This window comes from Rhamphochromis longiceps, linkage group LG14 (genome assembly GCF_057381845.1).
Source record: "Rhamphochromis longiceps isolate RC_006_pf linkage group LG14, R_longiceps_female_GT1.1, whole genome shotgun sequence".
Taxonomy (NCBI): Eukaryota; Metazoa; Chordata; class Actinopteri; order Cichliformes; family Cichlidae; genus Rhamphochromis; species Rhamphochromis longiceps.
Window position 1 is genome coordinate 20,299,663 of NC_140570.1, and position 23,609 is coordinate 20,323,271.

At 41.8% G+C, this 23,609-nt stretch overlaps 2 protein-coding genes across 6 annotated transcripts in view; one reads left to right on the plus strand and one right to left on the minus strand.

Annotated features, from left to right (window-relative positions):
• Positions 1 to 17,989, plus strand: part of relt (RELT TNF receptor) — a 33,330-nt gene extending 15,341 nt beyond the window's left edge. The window contains exons 2-11 of one of the 4 annotated variants that reach the window (XM_085429258.1): positions 5,449 to 5,523; positions 5,628 to 5,720; positions 6,616 to 6,800; positions 7,186 to 7,238; positions 7,358 to 7,609; positions 11,529 to 11,609; positions 11,941 to 12,019; positions 13,443 to 13,826; positions 15,125 to 15,253; positions 15,473 to 17,989. In XM_085429258.1, the coding sequence (XP_085285384.1) occupies positions 5,482 to 5,523; positions 5,628 to 5,720; positions 6,616 to 6,800; positions 7,186 to 7,238; positions 7,358 to 7,609; positions 11,529 to 11,609; positions 11,941 to 12,019; positions 13,443 to 13,826; positions 15,125 to 15,253; positions 15,473 to 15,476 (1,302 nt within the window). In that variant the 5' untranslated portion in view covers positions 5,449 to 5,481 and the 3' untranslated portion in view covers positions 15,477 to 17,989. Of the gene's footprint in view, positions 1 to 5,448; positions 5,524 to 5,627; positions 5,721 to 6,615; positions 6,801 to 7,185; positions 7,239 to 7,354; positions 7,610 to 11,528; positions 11,610 to 11,940; positions 12,020 to 13,442; positions 13,827 to 15,124; positions 15,258 to 15,472 lie in introns of those variants that run through there. The other 3 variants (XM_085429256.1, XM_085429259.1, XM_085429257.1) reach the window with 3 other exon arrangements.
• Positions 14,031 to 22,138, minus strand: p2ry2.1 (purinergic receptor P2Y2, tandem duplicate 1). 2 transcript variants are annotated; one of them, XM_085429261.1, is made up of 6 exons: positions 21,932 to 22,138; positions 20,437 to 20,790; positions 19,572 to 19,740; positions 18,983 to 19,328; positions 18,674 to 18,899; positions 14,031 to 14,155 (listed from the first exon to the last, which is right to left on the minus strand). In XM_085429261.1, exons 2-5 carry the CDS (start codon positions 20,771 to 20,773, stop codon positions 18,705 to 18,707), a joined length of 1,047 nt encoding a protein of 348 aa, XP_085285387.1. In that variant the 5' UTR covers positions 20,774 to 20,790; positions 21,932 to 22,138; the 3' UTR covers positions 14,031 to 14,155; positions 18,674 to 18,704. The 2 variants fall into 2 exon arrangements, with proteins under 2 accessions (XP_085285387.1, XP_085285386.1); XM_085429260.1 differs by lacking the exon at positions 14,031 to 14,155 and having other exon boundaries at positions 18,125 to 18,899.
• Between the last annotated feature and the right edge of the window lie 1,471 nt (positions 22,139 to 23,609).

Consider the following 23,609-nt stretch of genomic DNA (forward strand, 5'->3'; position numbering starts at 1 on the left):
TTGCGTGGGTTCTCCCTGGGTACTCCAGCTTCCTCCCACAGTCCAAAGACATGCAGTTAGTGGGGATAGGTTGATTGAAAACACTAAACTGCCCATAGGTGTGAATGCAGGACTGAAGGTCAGTGTGAATGGTTGTCTGTGTCTATGTGTTAGCCCTGTGACAGACTGGCGACCTGTCCAGGCTGTACCCTGCCTCTCGCCCTAAGACAGCTGGGATAGGCTCCAGCGCCCCCCGCGACCCTGAAAAGGATAAGTGGAAGCGAATGGATGGATGGATTTAGTTTTTAGCTAGTTTCTCGTAGACTTCTATAGGACAACTACAGCCATCACCTGCAGATAGACTTTTGGATTGGTCTTATTTTCCCAGTGTTGAACTATGTTCAAGTTTTACATTGTCTATGAATAGACTTCTAGTGAGTTATGATGACAGCTGCCCACTGCTTTTCTTATCACGGGGTCTTCAATTTAGGGAGTTAGCAAATGTTAGGGTTTGTTAAGAAGCTGTCAGTTTACATTGGTATTTGTCATTTTATTTCCTTTTATAGTTTTTTTTTATTAATAAAATGGTATTTTATAACACTAGCTGTGCAAATCAAAGGTAAGAATGTGTATTCTGGTAAGGCTGAAACAGAAGAATTCAAAATGAAGAGGAATACCCGGTTGTTCTTAATCTGGTCTTCTTGTGAGTTTTTTCCCTTGTCTCTGATCCTGTTTTGATATTGCCAGACAGGATCTAAAAACATAGACAGGTTGAGGAGAGTGTGTGTTTGAGCCTTGTTTGTGCCTTGAAATAGCATCCATGCTTTTTGGAGATGGAGTGTTTCTGCTGGCTTTGTCGGAGCATGACCTTTAGCGAACACTGGAATGATTTGCAGCTGAGTGTGAAATGTTTGGAAAGACATTCAGCACCTCCAAGTCTGAGACTATGGTTCCCGACTAGAAAATAGTAGAGTGCTCCCTCTGGGTTGGCAGAAAGATGCTTTCCGAAATGCAGATGTTCAAGCATCTGAGGATGTGACTTATGTGACTTCAATAGATCACATGATGGAGTGGGGCAAGGTCTCACAGTGGTTCCACCCGAAACCTCTGGCAGTAATGACCCATGCCTATTTTCACGCCCTGACTCATGTGATGAGGTACATGATTAATAGTCAAAGGAACACCTTCAAAGGTACAACCCTCACTAGGGTTTCAATACTGGCGACTCTCCACTTTTTGGTTTTAGAATTGAAGAAATCTCTTGTATGAAAGCCAAAACACCTTCAAAGCACTTAAATAAGTCCAGAACACTTAAACCAAACACTTAAACCACCCTTTTTTCAAGCTATTTAGACTAACATGACCTGGATGACTGAGAACCTTACACAGACATGACTTAGGATCGTATTCAAGCGGAGAAACTGGTTCCGCTGGTGGATTAATATGCAAGTATTGTACTGGACAAGAAACAAGAGAACTGGGCTGGAAGGCGAAGCTTTCGTTTTACCAGTCAACGTACATTTTAACCCATCTATGGTCATGAGATCAGGGTGACGATTCAGTAAAGTAAGGTTGCAAATACAAACAACCAAAATGAGTCATCGCCATAGTTCAGCTGGACTCAGCCATAGGGATAGGGTGAGAAACTTGGATATCCGGAGGGATCCCAGAGTAAAGCCACTGCTATGATGTCTCCTGGGTACCTCACTTTGAGGTTTTTCAGACACACCCAGCTGGGAGGGGACCCCAGAACCTGCTGACAAGATTATATGTTTCATCTGGCCTGGAAACGCCTCTCAATGCCCCAAGGAGTAACGTGTTGCTGGGGAGAAGGATGGCTGAAACATTCTGCTTAGGCTGCTGCCACCAAGATGATGGATGGACTTATTGATGGATGGCATTGTTCTCTGCTGCTTTGCTGAAAATCAGTGACATGAAATGTAAAGTTCTTCCCGAGAACAAGTTTCTTTAAAATACACTGAAAAGTTCTCCAATGCCATGAGCCTGAGAAGTACCAGCAAACAAGAAAATGGTTATTTGAAGGCACTCGTGGATGTAGCTCCAGTGGAAGTCCCACGTGTTGGCGGTCCCTACTGTAGTGGTTTTGAGAAGAAATCCAGAGTCAAAGAGGATTTAAATGCAAAAGCATCACATGCAGACATTGCAAGCTTGGATTGTCTGGCTGTGAACGGTTGACTTCTAAAGGCAGCGGTTAGGCTCATTTTGAACATCCTTTATGGACATCATTTTGTATTTTAATTACAGTTTCCGTGCACATGGCCCTGCTGCACACACTCAGCACATGCAGTGACACTGTAGCTTAAGTATTATTGCACTTACCCAACCAGTGAGAAACAATTAAATGTTACTTAACAGAAAAACAACTTTTAGGAAATGCTTGATCTCTCATCAAAGCTTTTTTTTAAAAATAGGTTTTATTTAACGTTGAAACCCTATGGAGCCATCATTTGAAAGCATATGCATCTCATCAATCTAAAGGATCAGCTTCACCTTTCCCTGCTGCACTTAAAGCACATTTGCTTCATTTCTAGAGGTCAAGTGAGGTTCTCTGTGGAAGTCCTCACATTCCTCTACCCCTCCAGCTCGGTCCAGTTTGTTACTTGACACTTTCCAAAAAAAGGAGGTACTTAATTGCAGGTCCCGTTTTTGTTTTGCTCTCTCTATCATTGTCGTTTTATTGATCATTTTTTCCCCTTGTTCGGCTATGTGTGCGCACAAGCGCATGTTTGCATGTGTGTCTGAGTGCACATATACAGTATGTGTGCATGTGTGACTTGTAATTAGCCTCTTGCTCTGGTCTGTATGGCATTTTAACAAATGCTTCTATATATATCATGCTATCAGGCTGAGGTTTTAGCAGTGTCACTCCCTGCCACTTTCTCCTCTTTCCATCCCTCTCTCTTTCGCTCTTCTCTTCCTGTTCGACCAGATCGGCCCTTGCCCTTCAGCCCCGCCGTGTTTTTTTATAAGCTAGTGGTTTCTCTGTCCTCGCTTTATCTCTCTCTTCCCCCCTAAAATTATGCCTCGGAAGCCTGTCATTGCCATGAGGCACCTCGCCGGACCAAAATCATAAACTCATTACATGTTTTATTTTCTTGTTTGTATAAGGCATGGCTATTATGGCTTTCCATATGTGTATGTGTGTTTGTGTGTGTTATCTGCATATGTGGTTTTAACATATATGGTAATACATGGTTCTTATGTGCATACATCAGGTGTACAAACCCTGTTAAATGATACCTTCAGCACACGCTTACTGATACGTGTGTGTGTGATGTGTGTACACATGTGTGTCCTGACCAGTGAGTGGGTTTAAGCGGTTCATTTATTTTCCAACTAATGTTTGAAATGTTTTCATGTGTGGTCGAAGGTGAAGTGGTGCCTTGGAGCGGTCACCCACACACACACACACACACACACACACACACACACACACACACACACACACACACACACACACACACACGCACCTACACACTCAGACACCCACTCAGACACATACACACACACATGCAGGAGGGGCATGTCCTGAGGCTGTCAGGGGTGTGTCTGTGGTCAGAGTGGCACTATAAGACACAGGCAGGTACACTGGACTTTTCATTCAGCTTCACAGAGTTGTGTGTGTGTGTTGTGTCTGTGTGTGTCTGTGTGTGTATGCGGCTGAGTTTTCTGTTACTTCTCTAACTTGTTTAACTATCTAAGTGTTTAACAGCTTTTCAGAGTCTTAAACTTTCTAGTTTTTCCTTTTTAAGCGACTTTTCAAAGTTCCACCGAGCTCAGGGTGTTTAATCGAGCATTTTTGCAGCAACTTTTGCACAGTTAAAATAAAGTAAGGCAGTTTGACTTTGGCCCTGACTCAGCATTTGTAGCAGCACACACAGCATCCCTACTGAGTTGCCACAGCAACTGTGTCAGTCCACTGGAAGTCTGGGGTAAGTATTCAGCTTTGCTTTTCTCCTCTCCCTCCCATTACCCTTTTCACTTTTACAGCCTCCATCTTTCCCCAATATCTCTTTCTCCTGCACTTATTTCTCGTCCTTTCCACTGCGTGTCCTTTTCCCCTTTATTTTTTTGATTTGCACATTCTAAACGCTTCTTATGTTTTTGCTTTTGTCAGTGGCTGTTTTACAAGCCCGTTCAGAGACATTCTGTCTGCAAGTTCCACCTTCTCATTTCTGAGAAAAAAGACTAAATCAGTCTTTGGCATGCAACAGAGTGTCACTACATGCACATCTGATATTTAGATTTCCAAGAAATAGTCTGATATATACAAAGAATTATCATGTATGAATCTGCTGCATGTAACAGGCTATGGATCCTCACCTAATCCTAGCCCGGTGTGAATTCACAGCCCCCACAACTGTGGCAACAAATCCTTTTTTTGTCAATTGCGTAGTAACACCTCACCACATAATATTTCTGTATATTTTTATGGTGAGTTTTGAAAAGTTAGTCTCAAAAATGCATTTGTTTCTATAATATGTATTCAGTGGAATTCATTCAATTTATCACAGTCAGTCAAGCAGATCAGAAAGACGAGTGCAAGAGTTTGGCTTCTCAGCAGTATTTAAAAGTTGACAATACAGCAGACTTTGGCTGGAGTGTCAGAACACTATAATTGCAGCTGACAAACCAATAAGTTTGCATATAAGAGTTGATAAATGGGCTCAAGTCAAAGTTTTCCTCAGTCTGCACTGTAAGGTTTTATATAAATTTAGGTGGACTATATTGATGTAGTTTCAAATGAGCTGTTGTCAGATGTTTTTCAGGTACAGATACTGCAGAGGGGATGACACTGACTTGCTACAATGCAACAGTCACCTGTGGCACAAAGACCTTTTCATTTATTCCTAAGCTTCTTAAAAATATCTGCTAAATAAAGCAGTGTAATCATCCTCATTTACCCTCCACCGTCACAAAGCGTCACTTAGCTTTGATTGCATGGTTGTTTGAAAACTCTTCTGAATAAAGGGAAATGCCCATCGCAGGGGCAGCACGTGTTATCTAATGAATGCGGTGCAAAGTTAATCAGTGCTAAAAGTGTGCACGTGAGTACCTATGGCTCAGAAATAGCAACAGAAAATCCTCGGTTTGTACCCTGCTGTGCATAAAGAGGACATGATTCACGATAAATGATATTTACAGGATTCACACCTGCTCCTTACCTCCCGATCGCAGGAGCCACGCTTTTGCTCCGGATAAGTGACTCAGGTGTTTTCACGCCGTGTGAACTCTTGCGGTTTTGTGAGAGTGTGCATGCCTGCGCGGTGTGTGACATAATGGAAAGTGCTGTAAGGTCGTCAGTTTTGACGTGTCGTATTTTTCCATATCAGGCTGGGAAAAGTGCCGGCACCTTTTTTTTGTTTTTGTTTACAGCATTTAAAATCTCATAAATCCTCGTGAACTGATCATGTTTTATTATTAACCCCTCGCCTGTTCTTTCTTTAGATCATATGTACATAGAAGAATACATTGAAGAAGATGAGGAACCACCTTTGCTGCTCAGCTATTGTCCTCCTCGCGGTAAATATGCGCATGCTTTGTGAGCTCTGTTGTGTAAGAAGAAGAGTGTATCCACACGTGTGCGCACTTCTTCTGATTCACGAGTGCGTTTCTGTGTCTTCCAGCTGTTTGGCTGTGGAGGGACTGCAGCGGTGCAGTCTCGGTGTGGGAAAGGGTGTGCGTGTCTGCAATGCCCGGCAGGCCAGGAGCCTTCCAAGGTGAGACAACATTTTAATATTTTAATAACATTTGTATTGTTTATTATATATTTTAACACTTTCACCTCCTTAACTGCTATAAATATGCTTGTTTCAGTAGGCAACATTTGTCTTTAATTTCTATAGTGTAGAGCAGGGGTGTCAAACATAAGGCCGGCCCTGACTAGACAGCTGTGCAAAATATGAAGGAAGGCATCGATTTTTGGACTTTTAGCTGCGTTATTTAAAGTTTTGCAGCTTTTCCTGCTAATAAAGACTCCCCTCACAGCCATTCATACTACACCAAAGTAGTTAAGTAATAGATAACAATTAAATAACAAAAAAGTTCCTGCTTTTCACTGTCTACTATAAAGAACATTTTCATCACTCAATCATTACTTTATGTCTTAGAAATATGGGACAACCTTTCCTGTAATTTTACACACTTCTTTATCTTATATTAATATATCTCAGGGATTAAATGTGTAGTTAAACTTCTTTACTCTGACAGAAAGTGGAGTTTCGCTCGATGTGAAATAGTGTAGAGCTTTAAAACATATTGGACCCAATACATTTCCACAGCTCGTTAAATTACTTATTCAACTCCCTCCGCCTGAGCAGCCACCTGCAGTTTATGTTCAAATCACATTTTCATCTCCTCCATTACATTATAGTCTGTGTATTTGGTCACTGCAGTTGTCAAAAATGAAGTTGTTCTTCTCATGAATCCATAAATATTGGCTGAGTCTTATAAGTGCTGCAAATCTTTATTTTATTTCTAGTTAACACAGAAGCAGGATTTCAAATTAAAACAGTCAGCTCTTTGCTACCCATCAACTCTACAACGCCACAGGGATGCTAGGTTTTCTCTTTAAGCCTCTTTTGCCTGACTTTAGACTTTTTCTTTTCTTCTCAGGCTTGTGGGCAGATCCAGAGTCCAGCTGAAGAAGTGCATTGCCAGGTGTGCCCAGCTGGAACCTTTTCAGACGCACTGGACTCTGAGGTTTGCCGTCCACACACCTCCTGTAAGATCCTCGGCCGAAAGCTTGCATCCTCTGGCAACGGGACCTCTGACGCCGTCTGTGGTCACTGTCTGACTGGGTGAGAACTCATGGCCTGAGTCTGTGGTGGTCTACCTGTATGCTTGCTAGTCCACAAAGAGGTCTATCCAACCACAGGGTGGACAATAACGCAGCTTTCATTCAATATTGTAACTCATAAACTTTTATTTGTTCTAAATTAAGTCCTGCAATTTTCTCTGTCTCAAAAAAGCAAGAAAACAGTCACACACACACACGCAGGGACAAACACAGTGTGTCATTCACCACAATGGGCGGGTAACATCAAGAACAGGCACCACTGGACATAACATGCCACAAGCTAAAACCGCTGATTCATTCTTTCACTGTTACACAGCCCCTCGTGTTTTTCTCTTCATCCATCTCTCTAATTAGGCTCTTTTTGGTTCTTTTTCATCCATTCACAGGTTTCACTCCTCTGCCGCTGGGCAAGTTTCCACCCAAAGTCCCTGCGTGAAAAGTAAGCATGCTTCTGCAGATTACCGTGTCTTAACTTGCTTTTAGTGAACTGATTTCTGCTATCACGCTGCCTACTTCTCTGATGTTTTTCGCTCTTCTTCCCCTCTTTCCTCTCAGAAGGGTTGCATGTCAGAGTGGTCCGTAATGTGGGTAACGGTCAGTCTGGTGGAGCAGGAGGACCGGCCAACAGCACAGTGGTGCGCAGCGCTGAGGAAAAGACAGCAGAGTACGCCGTGTTTGCCCTGGTGCCCGTCTTCTGTGTGATGGGCCTGCTGGGTATCCTCATCTGCAACATCCTAAAGAAAAAGGGATACCGCTGCACCGGTGAGAAGGAGGGAGGAGATGAAGAGACTGCCACACCGCAGAAAGAAGGTGAGAGATGGGAAGGCTGCTGAGAGAAAATCACAGTAATGGGAGCAAAATAGGAAAGTAGCATTTAAGTTCAGGCTATTGTCGCGTTTGACCATAAAAATGCCAAATTAGCACACTTGGCATGCACACGATGTGGTCAAGTTTCCCTGTCAAGAGTGAAACCAGCCCAGCTCAAAGGGCAGCGCCTTTGCATGTGCACTCAGTCCCCATATGTTTTTTATGTAACTGCACGCGAGTCCATGTGTGAGGCTGTTTTATTTCTTTTTCTCATCTTAGCTGCTTTGAACTTTGACCTCACAGGGGACATTACATGCTGTAATTAGCTAAGCAGGTATTGTTTTAATGTAATGCTCCTATTTGAAAAGGTAAAGTGGGGCATTCTCATCAACCTCTTCGCCCGCCAACGTCAGAGAAACGGACTTGCGTCAACGCAGAAAGCATAAAAAGAGTCAGGGAGGGCAGGAGAAGAAAAAGATACAGAGGGGAGGGGCGTTAATTGAAAGAGACGTAGAAATTAATCCAAGAGAAAGGTTGTATGAGTTACCATACCCATTCTCTGTTGTTTGCATAATCTTGTTTGAAGTGCTTAAATGTATTTTTTTTCACCCTGTGAGCCAAATTAGCCCTTTAAGAGAGTACTCACTTAGGCAATGTCTTTCTTCCTCTTTCTCTGTGCACACAACTGAGAAATGCACTCATTTCTTTCCTTTATGCTTCTATTGTACTGGATGTACTGTACCTACTAGGTTTCTAGTTTTCTGTAAAAGGTCACATGGGAGGCACACACCTCCAGGCAGCTTTTATTTTATTCAATTGTGTCACAAAACGCATAAAAAGTGTTTTGTTTAGGGTTTTTGGGGGGTGGTGGTGAAAAGATGCTGTGAAGAATGTGGAGTAATAATCAGTTCTACTTTTACAGATTGTACTTTTCTAGATAACCAGATTGCTAACCTGCATTTATGAAACAAACCACACACACTAATGAGCTGGAGTGAGCTTGCCACACTCTACAGTAACCTACTTTGTGTTTTAATTTATTAGAATCCACTGTTGCACAAGTTCTGCAGCAGCCAGACAGCATACACGACACGCAGTTTGTTACAGCCATTTGGTGCAGATAAATAAGCAGACTTAAAGGCTAAGCTGGCTTTTCCTTCGCTCACCTGATGGTGCAAGGCTCTTAGGAAACCTGCATGGAATCGGGAGCGTCAGAGCGCAGCTGCACCCTCGACAGATCCGACTGTGTGACAGCATGCCTCACGTCAAGTGTTTGTGCAACACCTGTTGTTTCATTTACAGCGTTTTCCATAACTGCAAACATGGTAAATGGCCTGCATTTTCTAGTCCCTAAGGACCCCAAAGCGCTTCACACTACATTCAGTCATTCACCCATTCACACACCGGCGATGGCAAGCTACATTGTAGCCACAGCTGCCCTGGGGCGCACTGACAGAGGCGAGGCTGCCGGACACTGGCGCCACCAGGCCCTCTGACCACCACCAGTAGGCAAACATGGGGTTAGTATCTTGCCCAAGGATATTTGGCAGCCAGGAGGCAGCCTGGGATCGAACCACCGATCTTCGACCTTAGTGGCTAACCTGCTCTGCCACCTTAGCTACAGCATGCAAACAAATGGTTATTTTTCGCTCACTTACTCCTTCTATTAGTGGTTCTTTTTGCATTTTTATGTGCCCTCATAGGAGGATGAGAAGTTTACAGCTGTAGCAGCCTATGTAGCTACGCCTGTGTAGTGGAGGCCAGGGTGATCTATGGAGGAATGCATGCGCGCATGAGAATAGCCAGGGGTCAAAGCAACAGTCGGTGCTCTCTGTGCTCTCTGCCTATTTGTTTTAGTATCACCTTGGTTTCTTTCTCTCTTTGCATCTTGTTGTGAAATTTAAGCCCTTCTTGCACCTGAAGGGAAACTCCCTGAACTCCATCCCTCTTCTGCTATTTCATCATTCCTTCTGCTCTCCATTGATCCAGTTTCCTGCCTCTCTAACATGCCCCTCTCTTCTCATCTGAACACGATACTATCAATTCATCTCTCCTTTCCCAGCTAGATCAATAATTCAATCGGGTACCTCGACTCACTGTTTATGTCGGTCTCTTCATTTCTCCTGTCCTTCCTTCTCCTCTGCCCTCTCTCCTTGATTCTCTGGGTTATTCTCTTTCCTTTTTTCTTCCTCTATCCATTTTTAAAATAAACAGGTAATTCATTTTTATATAGATTGCAGTGTTGACCTGATAATCTGTGGGATAGTGGATAGTGATTTGCTTTTTAATTTTGCATTTTGCAAAAAGCATGAAAAAGCATGCAGAAAGCATGCAAGTGAACAATCTCGTTAGGACATAAAGCAGATAACAGTGGTTCATGTATGAGGTCCTCAGTGATGATTAGCAGAAGACCTCATGCATGAGGAAGAATTCCAACTTCAATATAAGACCTCTAATCACCATCATTGCCACATTCGACTCATGCTTTAAGGGCTGATGATGCAGAAGAAGTTAGGTACAGTAAGAGGCTGCATATAAAGCAATGACAGCTCTCTTCTTGTTATGTAACATTCATTGTCGCAGTGCACTTACCTGTCTGCACACTGTAGTCCTGACTGGCCTAAGGTTAGAGGAACTTCTTACTCCAGCACTTTTTTCCATCATTCCATCTGAGAGGAAATACCCATGGGGGTAGCAAGGCCAAGCTTAGCTCGGCAGGGCTAAAATCAGATGCTGCGGTGGCAACTCTGACTATGCAGGACTGAGCACAGTTTGCTTCACTGGAGAATGCATCGACCTTAAAATCTGAGGGGGGAACAGAAAGGGCAAATGCAGGGTTGATGCTACAGTAGATGCAACTCTGCAGTTGCTCAAGCATGAGTGCACACAGGAAAAGGTAGAAGTGAGCTGTTGACCGTTAACACAGAACTGCTGCATTTACAGTAAACCTAGATGCAAACATAATTTTTTTTAATCATAAGCCTAAACTTATGATGATTATTAAGCAAATTGAGACTCGTGTGCTGCTGTGATGTACTGTAATTTATGTATTGAAGGCTTGTTATCCATTAGATCTGCCCCTGGTGAGAAGTTAGACTGTAATGCTATTCATTGTTCTAAAGAAAAAAAGACCAAAATGCTGACATGGGGGAAACGTTTAAACAGATAACTAATCAAAAAAAGAAACATTAAAAAAATGTAAAGTAGATACCAACCAGAACTACATAATGGACTAAAATGTGGAATACGGGTAAGGAAGCAGGGCACAGATGGAAGACAATCAGTGAATCGTAGACGTGGTAGGACAAAGACAAGAAGTAGAACAACCAATAAAGGCATAAGTAGAGGTAGAAGGTATTTCCACTATTAAACGTGAAACTTGATATCAGGCTGTGACTTTGTTGGAGTATTAAAGAGACGAGAACAACTGCCACCCCGTGAAACTGATGCTGTTATGCTCGCGTAGCAACAGGCACTGTGGAGACAGAGCTATTGTTACGGTCCAACAACAGCCTAATGCTGCTTATGCAAGAAAGACAGAAATACGCATGCACAGTCGCATTTGGCATCTATATTGTCACATTGTGCTCTTTAACACACACACATACGCATTGTCATCTGGTACTGTGGGCCTGGTACATCACACACACACACACAGCTCAGCAGTGCTGAACAACGCATAACTGCTGAGTGAGCGAATCTCCCTCTCTCCCCTTTATCGTCATTGCTCTCCACTCAGCTGCCTCACTATGCTGTACTATTATGGGATGGTGAGTGGCAGGGGGCCATCTACATCCACCCGTATCAATCAGAGTGTCCCTTGAACAGTGTTAAAAGTGACAAGCAGTGCAATAAAAGCAGTACATACATAAACAATACTGGAAAATCTCTGTTTATTAACATTGCTTCTGCCTTACTTTAGGTAACACCTGTCCCTACATATCCGATGACCTGAATGAAGACACCATCAGTGTTCTGGTTCGCCTCATTACCGAGAAGAAAGGTAAATACTAACAGTGACATCGCATATAATTTGTGCATTTATTTAACAGATGGCAAGTAGCCTAAAAATTATAATAAACAGCAAATGAGAGTTTCAGCTTTGTCCGCAGCTTATTACTACTAAAGTGATAAATGGCCCAATTGGCCCAAGATATACACAGTAGCTTGGCTTTCCTCTCCAAGTTTACTGCATCAATTACATCCACCTTATTTATGCACTTCTAATAAATTCCTGAATTACATTTTCACAGGCAGGAGGTGTTTAATTACTCTGATCTATAGTTTGAGTAGCTGGCATTATAGCTAAATGTGTATATGTGTGCTTGCTTCAGAAAATGCTGCTGCGCTGGAGGAACTGCTGCTGGAGTACGAGACCAAAGAGATGGCTATGAGCAAAGGCTCGTCAATCAAGTACGAGACCGCACGCGCGCACTTGCACAACCACAAATCATCACATGCATTTGCTCAGTCATGCTGCCCAAGGTCACACTTAACGAGATGGCAAAGGGGAAGTCTGGGAGAGAGAAAGAGAGGCGCTCGTCAAGAGAAAAGTGCGTGTGGGAGGATGTATCGGCAGAAATGGGAGCAGTGCAGATACATTTTCATACGCTTGCACTGAGCATGGAGACCTAAACTTGAATTTATAGGGCTATAAGTCCACATGCTACTCTCATGTTAATATTCCAGTAGTTCAGTCTGGACATTATTAGTTTCATTTAAGCTCTTTAACTAAAACAAATGCTAAAACATTCACTTAGGAGCGCACATTATTGTGACTGTGTCGGCTACATTTCCTCAGGAGCCTGATAACTGGGAGTGACTCACTCACTCGCCGAGGCTTGAAACCAGCTGCTAACACAGTTTACAGCCGTCTAGTCATGAGTCTGTCACACAGCTTCAAGCCACGCATTTGATATGACTGAGTGCATTTTATGGTAAGAACCTGAGGTTGTAACATAAGCCAAAATTGCTCAAGTTCCCAGAGTTTAATCGATGAGGCTCGAGAGAATGCCACTTTATAACAGTCTGCACTGCAGGGCTTTGATTATTGCTTCGACAGTGATGCCACATTTACCCCAATCATAATTTGTCACCTGTAAACCCCACGAAAGACTAAATTAATGATGTGATGACATGATGAGCATTAGATCTAATTTATTTCAGTGCAGACGTTTCTGGGGCCTGTGGCTGTGCACTGCTGCTCAGTGGTTCTGTCACATGTGATCTTTAGATGCCAGAACATTCTCTCTCACACACACACACACACACACACACACACACACACACACACAGATATATACAGACTGTTCTGGAAAGCTTTCAGATCGGTATCTGGATGCGTGTGGTGGGAGGTTTTGCACAGGTTATTTGGGTTCACTGTAGCTCTCCCATACAGCGCTCGTCTCTTTTGCTCTGCCTTCCCCTGCAAAAAATAAAAAGTGAACAATGAAAAGACACACAAACCAACAAGCTCTGTACCAACAGATGAAAACTTTAGATTTGAGTTGCTAAATGATTTTATATTGACACAGAGCAGTGATCGCTGCTGTGATTGGACATATTTATTTATTTTGTGCCACATTCTAGCAGTGATTGTGTCCAGGACCAATATTAGGGATGTGCCAGTACCATGCTAGGATATTCTGGAAAGCTTAGTACAGTTTAGTATTATAACCAACACTTTTCTTACCATCACTAGTCTAAATGGCCTTTTTACAATCCTTCTGTAGATTATTTTGTGGTATTTGGATGTAACCTCCACTTACGATTTGTCTAAACTGAATATGTCAACATCAGTTTTTAGTTTTTAATAAATCTAATTTTCCTCCCCCAGGTTCCCGATGCTGTCTCCCTTATCCCAATTCCGCTCCCTTCCCAGGCTCTGCCCTCATCAGTCTCACCACCACACCATCTCCGGCCTCTCTGGCCTGGCCCCCAGACATGGTTACCGCTGCACCCGTTGCGCCCAGAAAAAATGGCCCCCTGTTCTCATTCCACCCCTGGATTCTCTCAAAGATCCCCTGAAGCCCCCCCAGAGTCTCATCCTGCCCTCCCTGGACACATCCTCCGACCAGCAGAAGAGCCCCCTGCTGGGTGGAGAGTGCGTGAATACACACCATACACAAGCCGCTGTGCCAAAAACTGTACAGGAGAAGATGGAAGGAAGTGAAGTGAAGGAGAAAAAGGAAGGAGAGCTCACAGTATTGTCTGTAGGAAGGTACGTGCACTTTATAACACTTTACTAAATACATGTAGCTGGGTGCTGTTCACAGGCTTCACTTTGACATAGTTAAACTTTCCTGTAGCATTTAAATTTTTGTTTGCTGTTACTGAAAGTACCCAGCATCACTGACAATAATAGTATTGCTGGTTTTTACTGAGGTCATGGATTTGAATTGTATACCACCACCTATACAGTTGCACCAGCAAAAATAAATGAGCTCTCACTTGTTACATCACAGCGGCGATTTTCCAGGGTCGGTGTAATCGAGTGGCGTGAAGGAGGTGGAGAGGACTCAGAGGCAGGCAGGGTTGTGAAAGAGGAGCCTTTATTGTCAGAAAACAAAGTTCAAACAACAGGACAAGTTAACACGGAAGATATCTTGACTGAGGACACAGGAAAAGGCAGGACTATAGGTACACACAGGGGACTGATTGCACAACAGGACGCAGAGCACAGGGATTCAATCAGCAGTGGGTGAAAACAATGAAGGTGGGCTGGAAAATCACAGAAAGTAACCATGACGATGCACAAGAGAAACACACTTAAATACACTTAAAAAGGCACGAAGACTAATTATGCAGTTGATTAGTCCAAAAAAATGAACCCCTACCTCCTTTTTCTAACTACTTTTCTTTGACCTGCATGGAACGCATCAAGAGGTGAAGGGAAGGTATCAAGGAGAATTTATGAGGACAGAGGAGAAGAGAAGGGCAGTGCTCAGAAAATCCAACTGCACTTACATTAGACTCCTTAACAATGGGATGTCTGTGGTTTTTTGAATTACAATGGACTAAAAAAGAAGGCACCTTTGAATTCATCCCAAAATGTTCTCACTGTGTTATTCCATTTTTTGCTGGAGAGATGTTCCAGTGTAACTTCAGAGGCTTTCCTACATTCACAATTTATCCAGTTCTGGGTGTTTGTGGTTTGGGTTGAGGAAGGTGAGGGGGAGCCTAGCTCAGTTGATCCCAAGTAAAAATTGAATTAACTGGAGACAAAGTCAGAGAGTCAAGGCTGAGACGGTTTGAACATGTGCACAGGAGTGATAGTGGATATATGGCAGGAGGAAAAGAGGAAGACTACAGAGAAGAATCAGGGATTTAGTAAAGGAGGAGATGGTGTGACAATTCTGCTGTTTAAATTTGAGAACACCTGTGTGCACCTTTGTACTGTGTTCACTAACATTTACATAACACACAGGAGGACACAGGTACTAACGCGCAGACAAGGCAATGTCATAATAGGGTTGTTTTCTGAATGTAATAATGGTTATGTTATATGTTGATTCACAGATTTCAAGTTGCTCAGATCCCGGAGCAGAAGCCATGCACAGTGGAGACCAAGAGAGCATCCCAGGAGCAAAGGAACTCCTTCTTCGGTGGGAAGTCCTTCTCCTTGTCTTCCTCATCTGGCATCCGGAGGTAGGAACTCCAAACACAGCAAGAAGTTTTGGCCTCTCTTTCTATCCATGCTGTTTCTTTCTGTTTCATTTCCTCTGTGCACTGCCAGCACTTGAAGACTGTACTGACCAGCGACTGATGTAGTCTTGACAATTGGTTAGATTTAGTCAAATCAAATTGAGATTTATTTAAAATGACAAAAATATCATAATTAATTTTGTTTTTCATTCATGTTTGCAGGTGAAGGGACGATATTGCTACCTCGCTGAAGATGACCTCATTCACCGGCGACGGCTTGACCCGCTGACACCAAGGGTGTTTTATTTAGTTGACTGACACCGATAAACCACAACCACCTGCTGCTGGAAGTAGTTGTTTCTAATAATGCAATAATAGGAATATAACTGTATTTATTATTACATAGGCAGGTTATTGTATTTTAGACGTATCGGATGCCGCATCAGAGGCATCACAGCTACATCCGAACAGAAACGGGTCGCGAGACATGCAAGGACAGAGCGGTTAACAATAACTGACACTAGAAAGAGGGAGGCGTGTATTATACACAAATGCACTCCCGGACTTTTTTTTTTTTTTAAAAAGGAGTGCTTCCATTTAAAAAAAAGAAAAAACAAAACAACAAAAATAATAATAATTTATAAGAATGCACCATAAAAAACAGAAAATCTCCGCCTATCAGCCTGTGGTTTGCAACATCAATGAGCATATGAGTTTTTTAGCACCACAGTTGGCTAATAAGCCAAATAAAAATAAGAAATCTGGATCATTTGACACTTCATTATTTAAAAAAAGGTATGTTTTAATTTTATTTTAATGTTATATGTTTAAATAATTAAATATAAGTAATTTTGCTGACACCAAAACTGAGGAGGTTTCAGACCTCACTTGCTCACTCAGTTAAAACCTTTTAGAGTAAAAAATAAAACCAAATAAAAATGGCGAGATTTACATTTTCGGGATGTACCGATTTTTCTTTAAGAGGGGCACCTCAGGCTATATCGGAGCATTTTTAATGACGCCGCAGCCCATTGGCTCATTCCCAGCTGCTGTCGTCATTAGAGTGAAAGAGTAGTTACAGGGGTGGGTCTCGCTTTTGTAGAAGAAAACATGTAAATAAACATGTACATATGTAAATATGGGTGGGTTTAGACAAACATGGCGTTTTGTAATTTTAAAGTATGCATGAGGTGATACGTTAGATCCCTTATAATGGGAAAGACAACTGCACTGCACCAGCGAGTGACATTTGTGGTTTATCATTTTAAAAAAAGGAAAAAGTTAGAAAAAAACCCAGCAAATGCTACCACACTACCATGCATAAGCCCGAAGGCTGAAGTGCAGCATAAGTTTAACATGATATTTGTTATTTTTCTATCATTTGGGTGCAACATCTCAGTGCTTTTTCCTTCAGCTGTTACAGTTTCCTCTTCTATTCATGAAAACACTCTATAGCTATGCAATCTTCAAAATTCAAAGAAACCACTTCTATAAACACACAGACACACACGCACATATTTATTTATTTTTTTTATTTTATAGTTTAATTCAATAAACCCACCAGTGGCTGCAGAGAATTAGCGGTTTAAATGCCTCAGTCATGCGAGCTCAGTTGGCTTTAGTTTACATCCTCCTGGGTTTTCAAGCGTGTACTATAATGATAGAGGCTTTTTTTAACTGCTCATTTTCATATTTTCTTATTATGTTGTGACAAGGAATATGACAGTATGTCTGGAGGGAAGGGTATTTATTGACTGCGTTACATGTTTTCTTTTGATTTGTTTTTAGTAACTTTCTCACTCAGACTACAGTTATCATGAAACGTATTCAAGCTGAAGTGTTGCTGAAAAGAGGGAAGGATTTAAATATTCATCTCATCAGCTTGCATGCATTTATATAATATTGCAGTTTTTTCCCTGTATGATGTTTTTACTTTTAAAATAAAGAGGTATTTTAAATGCTATCTGGTTTGGTGTTGCACTGCTGTGTGGCTTTGTGGTGTCTGGAGTTGGTGAGTATGTGAGACTTGAGATTTGTGTGAGGCTAGATTATAAAATGGCAAAATATTTGATGGGATTGCTTGAACCATGATGAACTTGTGGGGGGTTGTCACCCCCTAGTGGTTCACTGTAGATTAAAGGGATACTTGAGTCTGTACTGTTGTACGTTACTATAAATTCCCTTCTTTTCCTATGGCTCCTTGATTTAAAAAAATTATGGACACACATGGATTTAAATTAGAAGAAAAACATCCATCCATCCATCCATCCATCCATCTTGCCCTATCCCAGCTGCCATAGGCCGAAAGGTGGGGTTAATCCTCGATAGGTTGCCAGTTACCACATTTTAAAAATGTCTTCTTCTTTACTACATGATTTTTACATCCTTCACATTTGTGACATGTGTTTTTCTCCGGGACATCGAGAACAAGCCTTAAATTTGCAGTGAGGTTGACCCTTGCAGGGAACACACGCATTCCTGTCTTTCATGTCAGAACAACGCTCACAGTAGAAAACCTATTAGTTCTTATACAAACATCAGGTGCTGGAAATTACTCATAAAATCAATTCTCTAAGCACACAGCTGTGATACGCCACGTAGTTTTCTATTTTCATAAATACACTATCTTTATACCCTATACATCCAAAGGCATTTAATGCATTAAGTCAGAAATCAAATACAATATAGACATTTATTTCTAATCTTCAGTCATCATAAATCTCCTTTGTCCTGATTTGCAGTATTTTAACAATAAAACGAAACTTCAGGTTTTTCCCTTTAATTTGCTCTCACTAGGATTCTTAGCAAAAAGAAAACAAAAAATAGTATCTATAACAAAATATCTGTCTTGAAGTAAAATTAACATCTCAGAAGTGTTGCACCTGCTAAACTAACGACTGGTGCAAATTTAAGATTGAAAAGTGCTCTCTTGAAGAGATCTCATCTGTCATGCAATACTGTGTGTCTATGTAGGTTTTGAACCATCCAGGTGGCAGTAGCTTTGAGTACTTCTTTTTAGGTTCTTCTGTTCAAAAAAACTAATGGGAAGTCCCACTGGTGCTGTCACTTTGGTGGTGGTCCTGAGAGTCATTAACCTTCCTGCAATCATGTTTAATTCAATTCAACTTAAGTGAATATTATTTATATTGAACTAAAACAACAGTTGCCTCGAAGTGCTTTATATTTTAAGGTAAAAACTCTACATTAAAACACACAAAACAACAACAACAATAAAATGACCCACATGGGAAGAAAAAACTTCCTTTTAACAGGAAGAAAACCTCAGAGCAGCGCCAGGCTCTGGGAGGGGCGGCTATCTGCCCCGACCAGTTGGGGGTGAGGGGAGGGAGACAGGACGAAAAACACAGTGTGGAAGAGAGTGGTAGATAAACATGCGAGTCTTTAACAGTCTGTTACTCTTACACAAGCCCAGGTGGCAAACAGTCACATGGTGTTAGTGTTGTGCTGTCAAGTTTTGGATTCCACTGTTTGCTTTTGGTGGCGGCAGTTTGCGCTTCTTAGTGAGATTGCTGCGGGCATCCTGCCCTGCCAGGAAGTAAAGGATGGGGTCCACGCAGCTGTTGGCACTGGCCAAAGGTCGTGTAATCTTGTAGGCCACACTGGAGGCTTCCACCAAGCTGCAGCTGATCTGGTGAATGGATGCAAATGTCATTCAGCGATCTTTTAGAGTCATCATAACATGTTTATTATTAAAGAAGTGCTTGTCCTCACCTGTGCTGGATTCACCTGCCTCATGTATCTAAAAAAGTAGTAAAGACTCCTGGTGAGGTGGAAAGGGAGGAAACACAGCATGAACGCTGCCAGCACGATGATGATCATCTTTACTGACTTCTGTTTGGACCTCTGGGCTGTTAAGCCTCCTCTTTCCTCTTCGGTTCTTGCTCCAGACCCCCAGCCAGTATCTAGAAGCTTTCTCACCATCAGGCCGTAGCAAACCATCACCACCATGAAGGGTAAGACGAACATGAGCACTGATACGACTGAGCTGTACACCAGGAAGTCATCGAAAAGCTCTGGACTGGTGGTGTCGTGGCAGATTCGCTCGGTGTTCACGTCCCTTACAGAGCAGATAACAGATTGCATTTGTTTCGGATCTTTAAACGGCACTCCCCCTGTCTGGCACTCAACCTGAGTAAAAGCTTGGCTGTTCTTTTAAGTGTGTCCCATTAGGGTCACCTAAGATAAGCACAGTACAAAACTGGTGTGCCACAAAAGTCGATAGTCCACACTTAAATGCAATTAGAGACACTTTCACAAAATAAACGAAGACAGAGAAATAAAGTTACAAACATTTAATCACCTAGTTCTTGAAAAGTAGAGAATAGGAGCCTGGCAGAATAACACACAGGCCCACACTGCCACAGACACCAGCCGGGCCTGGCGGGCGCTGACCCAGTTGAGGGAGCGGACCGGATAGCAGATACCAACGAACCGATGCAGGCTGATGCAGGACAGGAACAGGATGGAACCTGTCAGAGAGGGAAAAATGAATGCTTAGCATGCCTTTTTCATAGACTAATAATTATTAGTATTACTGTGTAATTCTTTGTATTAACTAATAGATCATAAAAAAACAAAACAAAACAAAAAAATTGTAACCTGTGGTTTGCACCTTGTTTGTAAACCCTCAGTGTTTATGTTCATGAAGGCGTCTCTTGCGTGTATAATGATATTCCTACCACTTAAGGCATTTTTTTTTGACTTGGTTAGATGATGTGAAGTTGATTTTCTTAACAATGGAAATAATTCTGTGATCATCCACTCAGTTATTCATTTGGCTTCGCTGAGCTGACGACTGCATTTGGGCCCTCCTAAAGCTTTGTGTTTCTCTCTTATTTATTTCGGGTTTATTTGGGTTTTTCAGCCCAATATTGGCCTCTCTGAATTGCACTGACATCTAAGATTATGATGTAAACCTATAAAATACATCAAGGGAACGGCCCTCCCTCAGCCATGAGACTGCTCATCTGAATTAAAGCTGAAAGTCTCCACACACACACACACACACACACACACTGTATTTCACACCTTATTGCATCATACTGCACTGACAAATAATGCATACTGTATTGCAGCATATTATCTTGCAAAGCTGTTGCTCTACAATAAGTCAAGCTCAGCTTTTGTACTGCGCTGTGTGAGTTTGTAGCTTTCCACAACTGTACCGTATAAATTGGCATAAAACAGGAAGCGTATAAGCTTGCAGAAGGGTTCGCTGAACGGCCAGTCGTTCTTGTCGGCGTAGTAGTAGATGAGGAATGGCAGCGTGAAGATGTACAGGGTGTCACACACTGTCAGGTTGAACATATAAATGGTCGAGGGCTTCCAGCGCTTGGTGTGGAACACAATCACATACAACGCAGTGGCGTTCAGCGCTAGGCCAATCACAAACACCAGGGTGTAGCTGACAGGGAGGAGGATATATTTAAAATCATCATTGAACTGACAGTAGCTGGCACTGAAATTGGTTTGGTTGGTCTTGTTGTTGTCAACGCTGGCCATCTTGATGCTGAGAAGACCTGAGGGGAAAATTGTAGAAAGGAATGAATTAGCTATCTATCTATCTATCTATCTATCTATCTATCTATCTATCTATCTATCTATCTATCTATCTATCTATCTATCTATCTATCTATCTATCTATCTATCTATCTATCTATCTATCTATCGAGAAAAAAACTATTAGGCACAAAGGACAAAGAAAATGGTTTTGATTAGAAGGATATGACATCAGTTAAAGAGGCCCTGAATCATTTGCTTTGGCATGCTTCAACAGCACAGTCCAGCATATCATGCCATACCAAGTATAGGCAAATAGCCAATTGTGATTGCACAATCAAATTAATATAATCCAGCTTGACTCACTTCATTTCTGTAAAATGCACAAGGACATTTCACAGACATTAGTTGTTGCTTTCTTTAATTGTGGGTGAAAGAAGAGAAGGAGCTACTTAAAACCATAACTGATAATTAGACTCTCCTGAAGCTTTTTTTTCCATTCAAAAATATGAATCTCTGTGTAAGCGGTGGCTCTTAAACAGACAGTACAGTTCCTCCACCTGGCCTAAACAACACCGGGACACCTCTGAATAACATATCAGCGATGCAGTTTCAAAGTTTATTTCAGACACTGATTCACCAACTTATGTACCAACAACTTTTTTAGAAAATATCTGGTGCAGCTGTGGCCCATGGCGGATTAAAAAAAAGCATGTTTTGTTTGGGCATGACAAAGTTGTCTAAAAAACCCTCCAGCTGCAAGCGGCAGAAACAGAGGAATAACTTTTTAACTCAAACCAGATTCAGCTTGGAGAGTTTCAGTGGCGTGAGCTGAACATTGCTGGCTCACACAAACTCAGGCCATTTTTCTGTTTATTTGACAAGCCCAAGTTCAGCCATGCAATACAATGGACAGAAAGAGCCTGAAGAAACAACATGCAACCTTATTAAATTCTCAGCTCACCGAGGAGTTAACCTGCAGCAGACCTTCCACCCCCTTCCTCTTTCTGATGTTGTTTTGCTCTCTCTGAACCTTTCGTTCTTCTCTCCTTTACTCTTCTAAACAGCCCTGTGTTAAATTTAATCGATAACAGACCCGAGCGTCCATATTTGTAGTTCCTAAGTTTTTGTGCATGCCATACCAAGTTGAGAAGAACTTACCTCTTCGGCAATAAATTCCTTTCTGCTATTTTCTGGTAAAACAGCCGTTCACAAATATCCCCCCCCCCAAACAAACCCCAAACCCTAAAAAACATATAGCTTATGAAGTAAGTCACACTGTATGGGTGCTATTATCCTGACTATCCTGTCCAAAGTATCCTCACATTGTTGTTTGTGGTTGAATGTGTTCCTGGGAGACTGGAGGCAGTGAAAAAGTTGTGAAGACGTATGACTGTTTGACGAGTTGCGGCGTGTCCACAGTGAGCAAGCATCTGGGGCCTGAGGCTAATATGTTGCATATATTCAGTAAAACCAACAGACACCTCGAACTGGTTAAATATTTATGTTTCTCACTTTGGTAAACCTAGAAAGATATATATTTGAATTACTCTTAGTATTATTAAAATAAGAAGACAGTTTTTTTTAGCATGAAAAAAGGCCTTAAATCATCTTTTATTATTAGAGTAAGAAATTTGTAAAAATGTAAGCCTGTAAACTGATGACAACAGTAATAATAATAATAATCATCTTTATTTATAGATATAAGATATAAGGTGAACTAAAAGTATTTAGTTCACCAACAACTAAATGGGCATTTTGCTTAACATGCCACCCCCACCCCACCCCCCAAATTCCTTAGGAGAAGACATCAGAGGTGTGTCCAGAGGGAGGGTATGAGGTGGCACAAGCCTCAATCAGATTTGCCCTCACACCTAAGGCCTGATTTAGACTCCTGTGTGGAATCTTTGCAGAGACCACAACATAACCTACTTAAATGACAGACATTGTTGCTGGCGTACGTGCTTGTGCTGGTCCACTACGTGTTAAGTACCTTTTGGTCATGCCCCAGTGTTTTATATGGAGTTCCAGCCAATAGAAACAAATCATTTGAACTTATTTGAAAATTCCCTCGGGTCAGTTTTGATAGTATCAGCAATCACCCTCTATGAGTTTGATGATAATTGTGGGTCCTTGATAATGTGACTGTTATTCTTTTACTGGTAAATTCAAAAACTGTGGAGGAAAAATAGCCAGAAATGCACATGGGAAGTTGGCCATACTGAGGCTGAGTACAATAGTTCTGGGTTACGTTGATCTGACGTGTAGTTGAACTTATTCACTCGAAATTATTGCTTTTTTCTTTCCCGTGCTATTGTTTTCTGAAGTTTTGGTTAGGCTACTTGTTAGTGGCTCCATAGTGTCTGGGTTTACACATTTGCCTAACAAGTGAACGATCACTGTCTCAGTACCAGGAGGACACAAAAATCCCTTTCAGGGTTGTGTCAGGACATTTATCTGGTGTGAAAATCTGCCAAATCAAATATACAGAGCTGCTTCAGTTAGTTGGGCCATGCTATTAAAAAAGGTGTGTATGCCTATATTTCTTCAATCATTTTCAATGAAGCTGCCAGTGTGCAAACAAAAGTGCCCACTCCTTTGTCACTTTCCTGAATTAATTATTATAAATATGTAACAATTAACTAATAATGATCATGTAGCAAAGGGCATAAAACGTATTTCTCTCACACGCCACAATAATGGTTGTTAACCTGTGAAACTAACGATTTTTTGGATTTTGCATTAACAACAAGGGCTGTGGGCTGTGATGAAATGCACGCTGCTGAGCTTTGTTCTAATCTTAACTTTAGTTTAAGATTTAGGCGGTACACCACAGGGG

Excerpts from the sequence above, each read along its gene's own strand:
- p2ry2.1 (XM_085429261.1), bottom strand. The coding sequence starts at position 20,773 with ATGGCCAGCGTTGACAACAACAAGACCAACCAAACCAATTTCAGTGCC. Across the intron at positions 19,741-20,436 it reads GTTTTATGCCAATTTATACG|GTTCCATCCTGTTCCTGTCC; the intron begins GTACAGTTGTGG and ends CCTCTCTGACAG. Across the intron at positions 19,329-19,571 it reads CTCTACTTTTCAAGAACTAG|GGACGTGAACACCGAGCGAA; the intron begins GTGATTAAATGT and ends CTGCTCTGTAAG.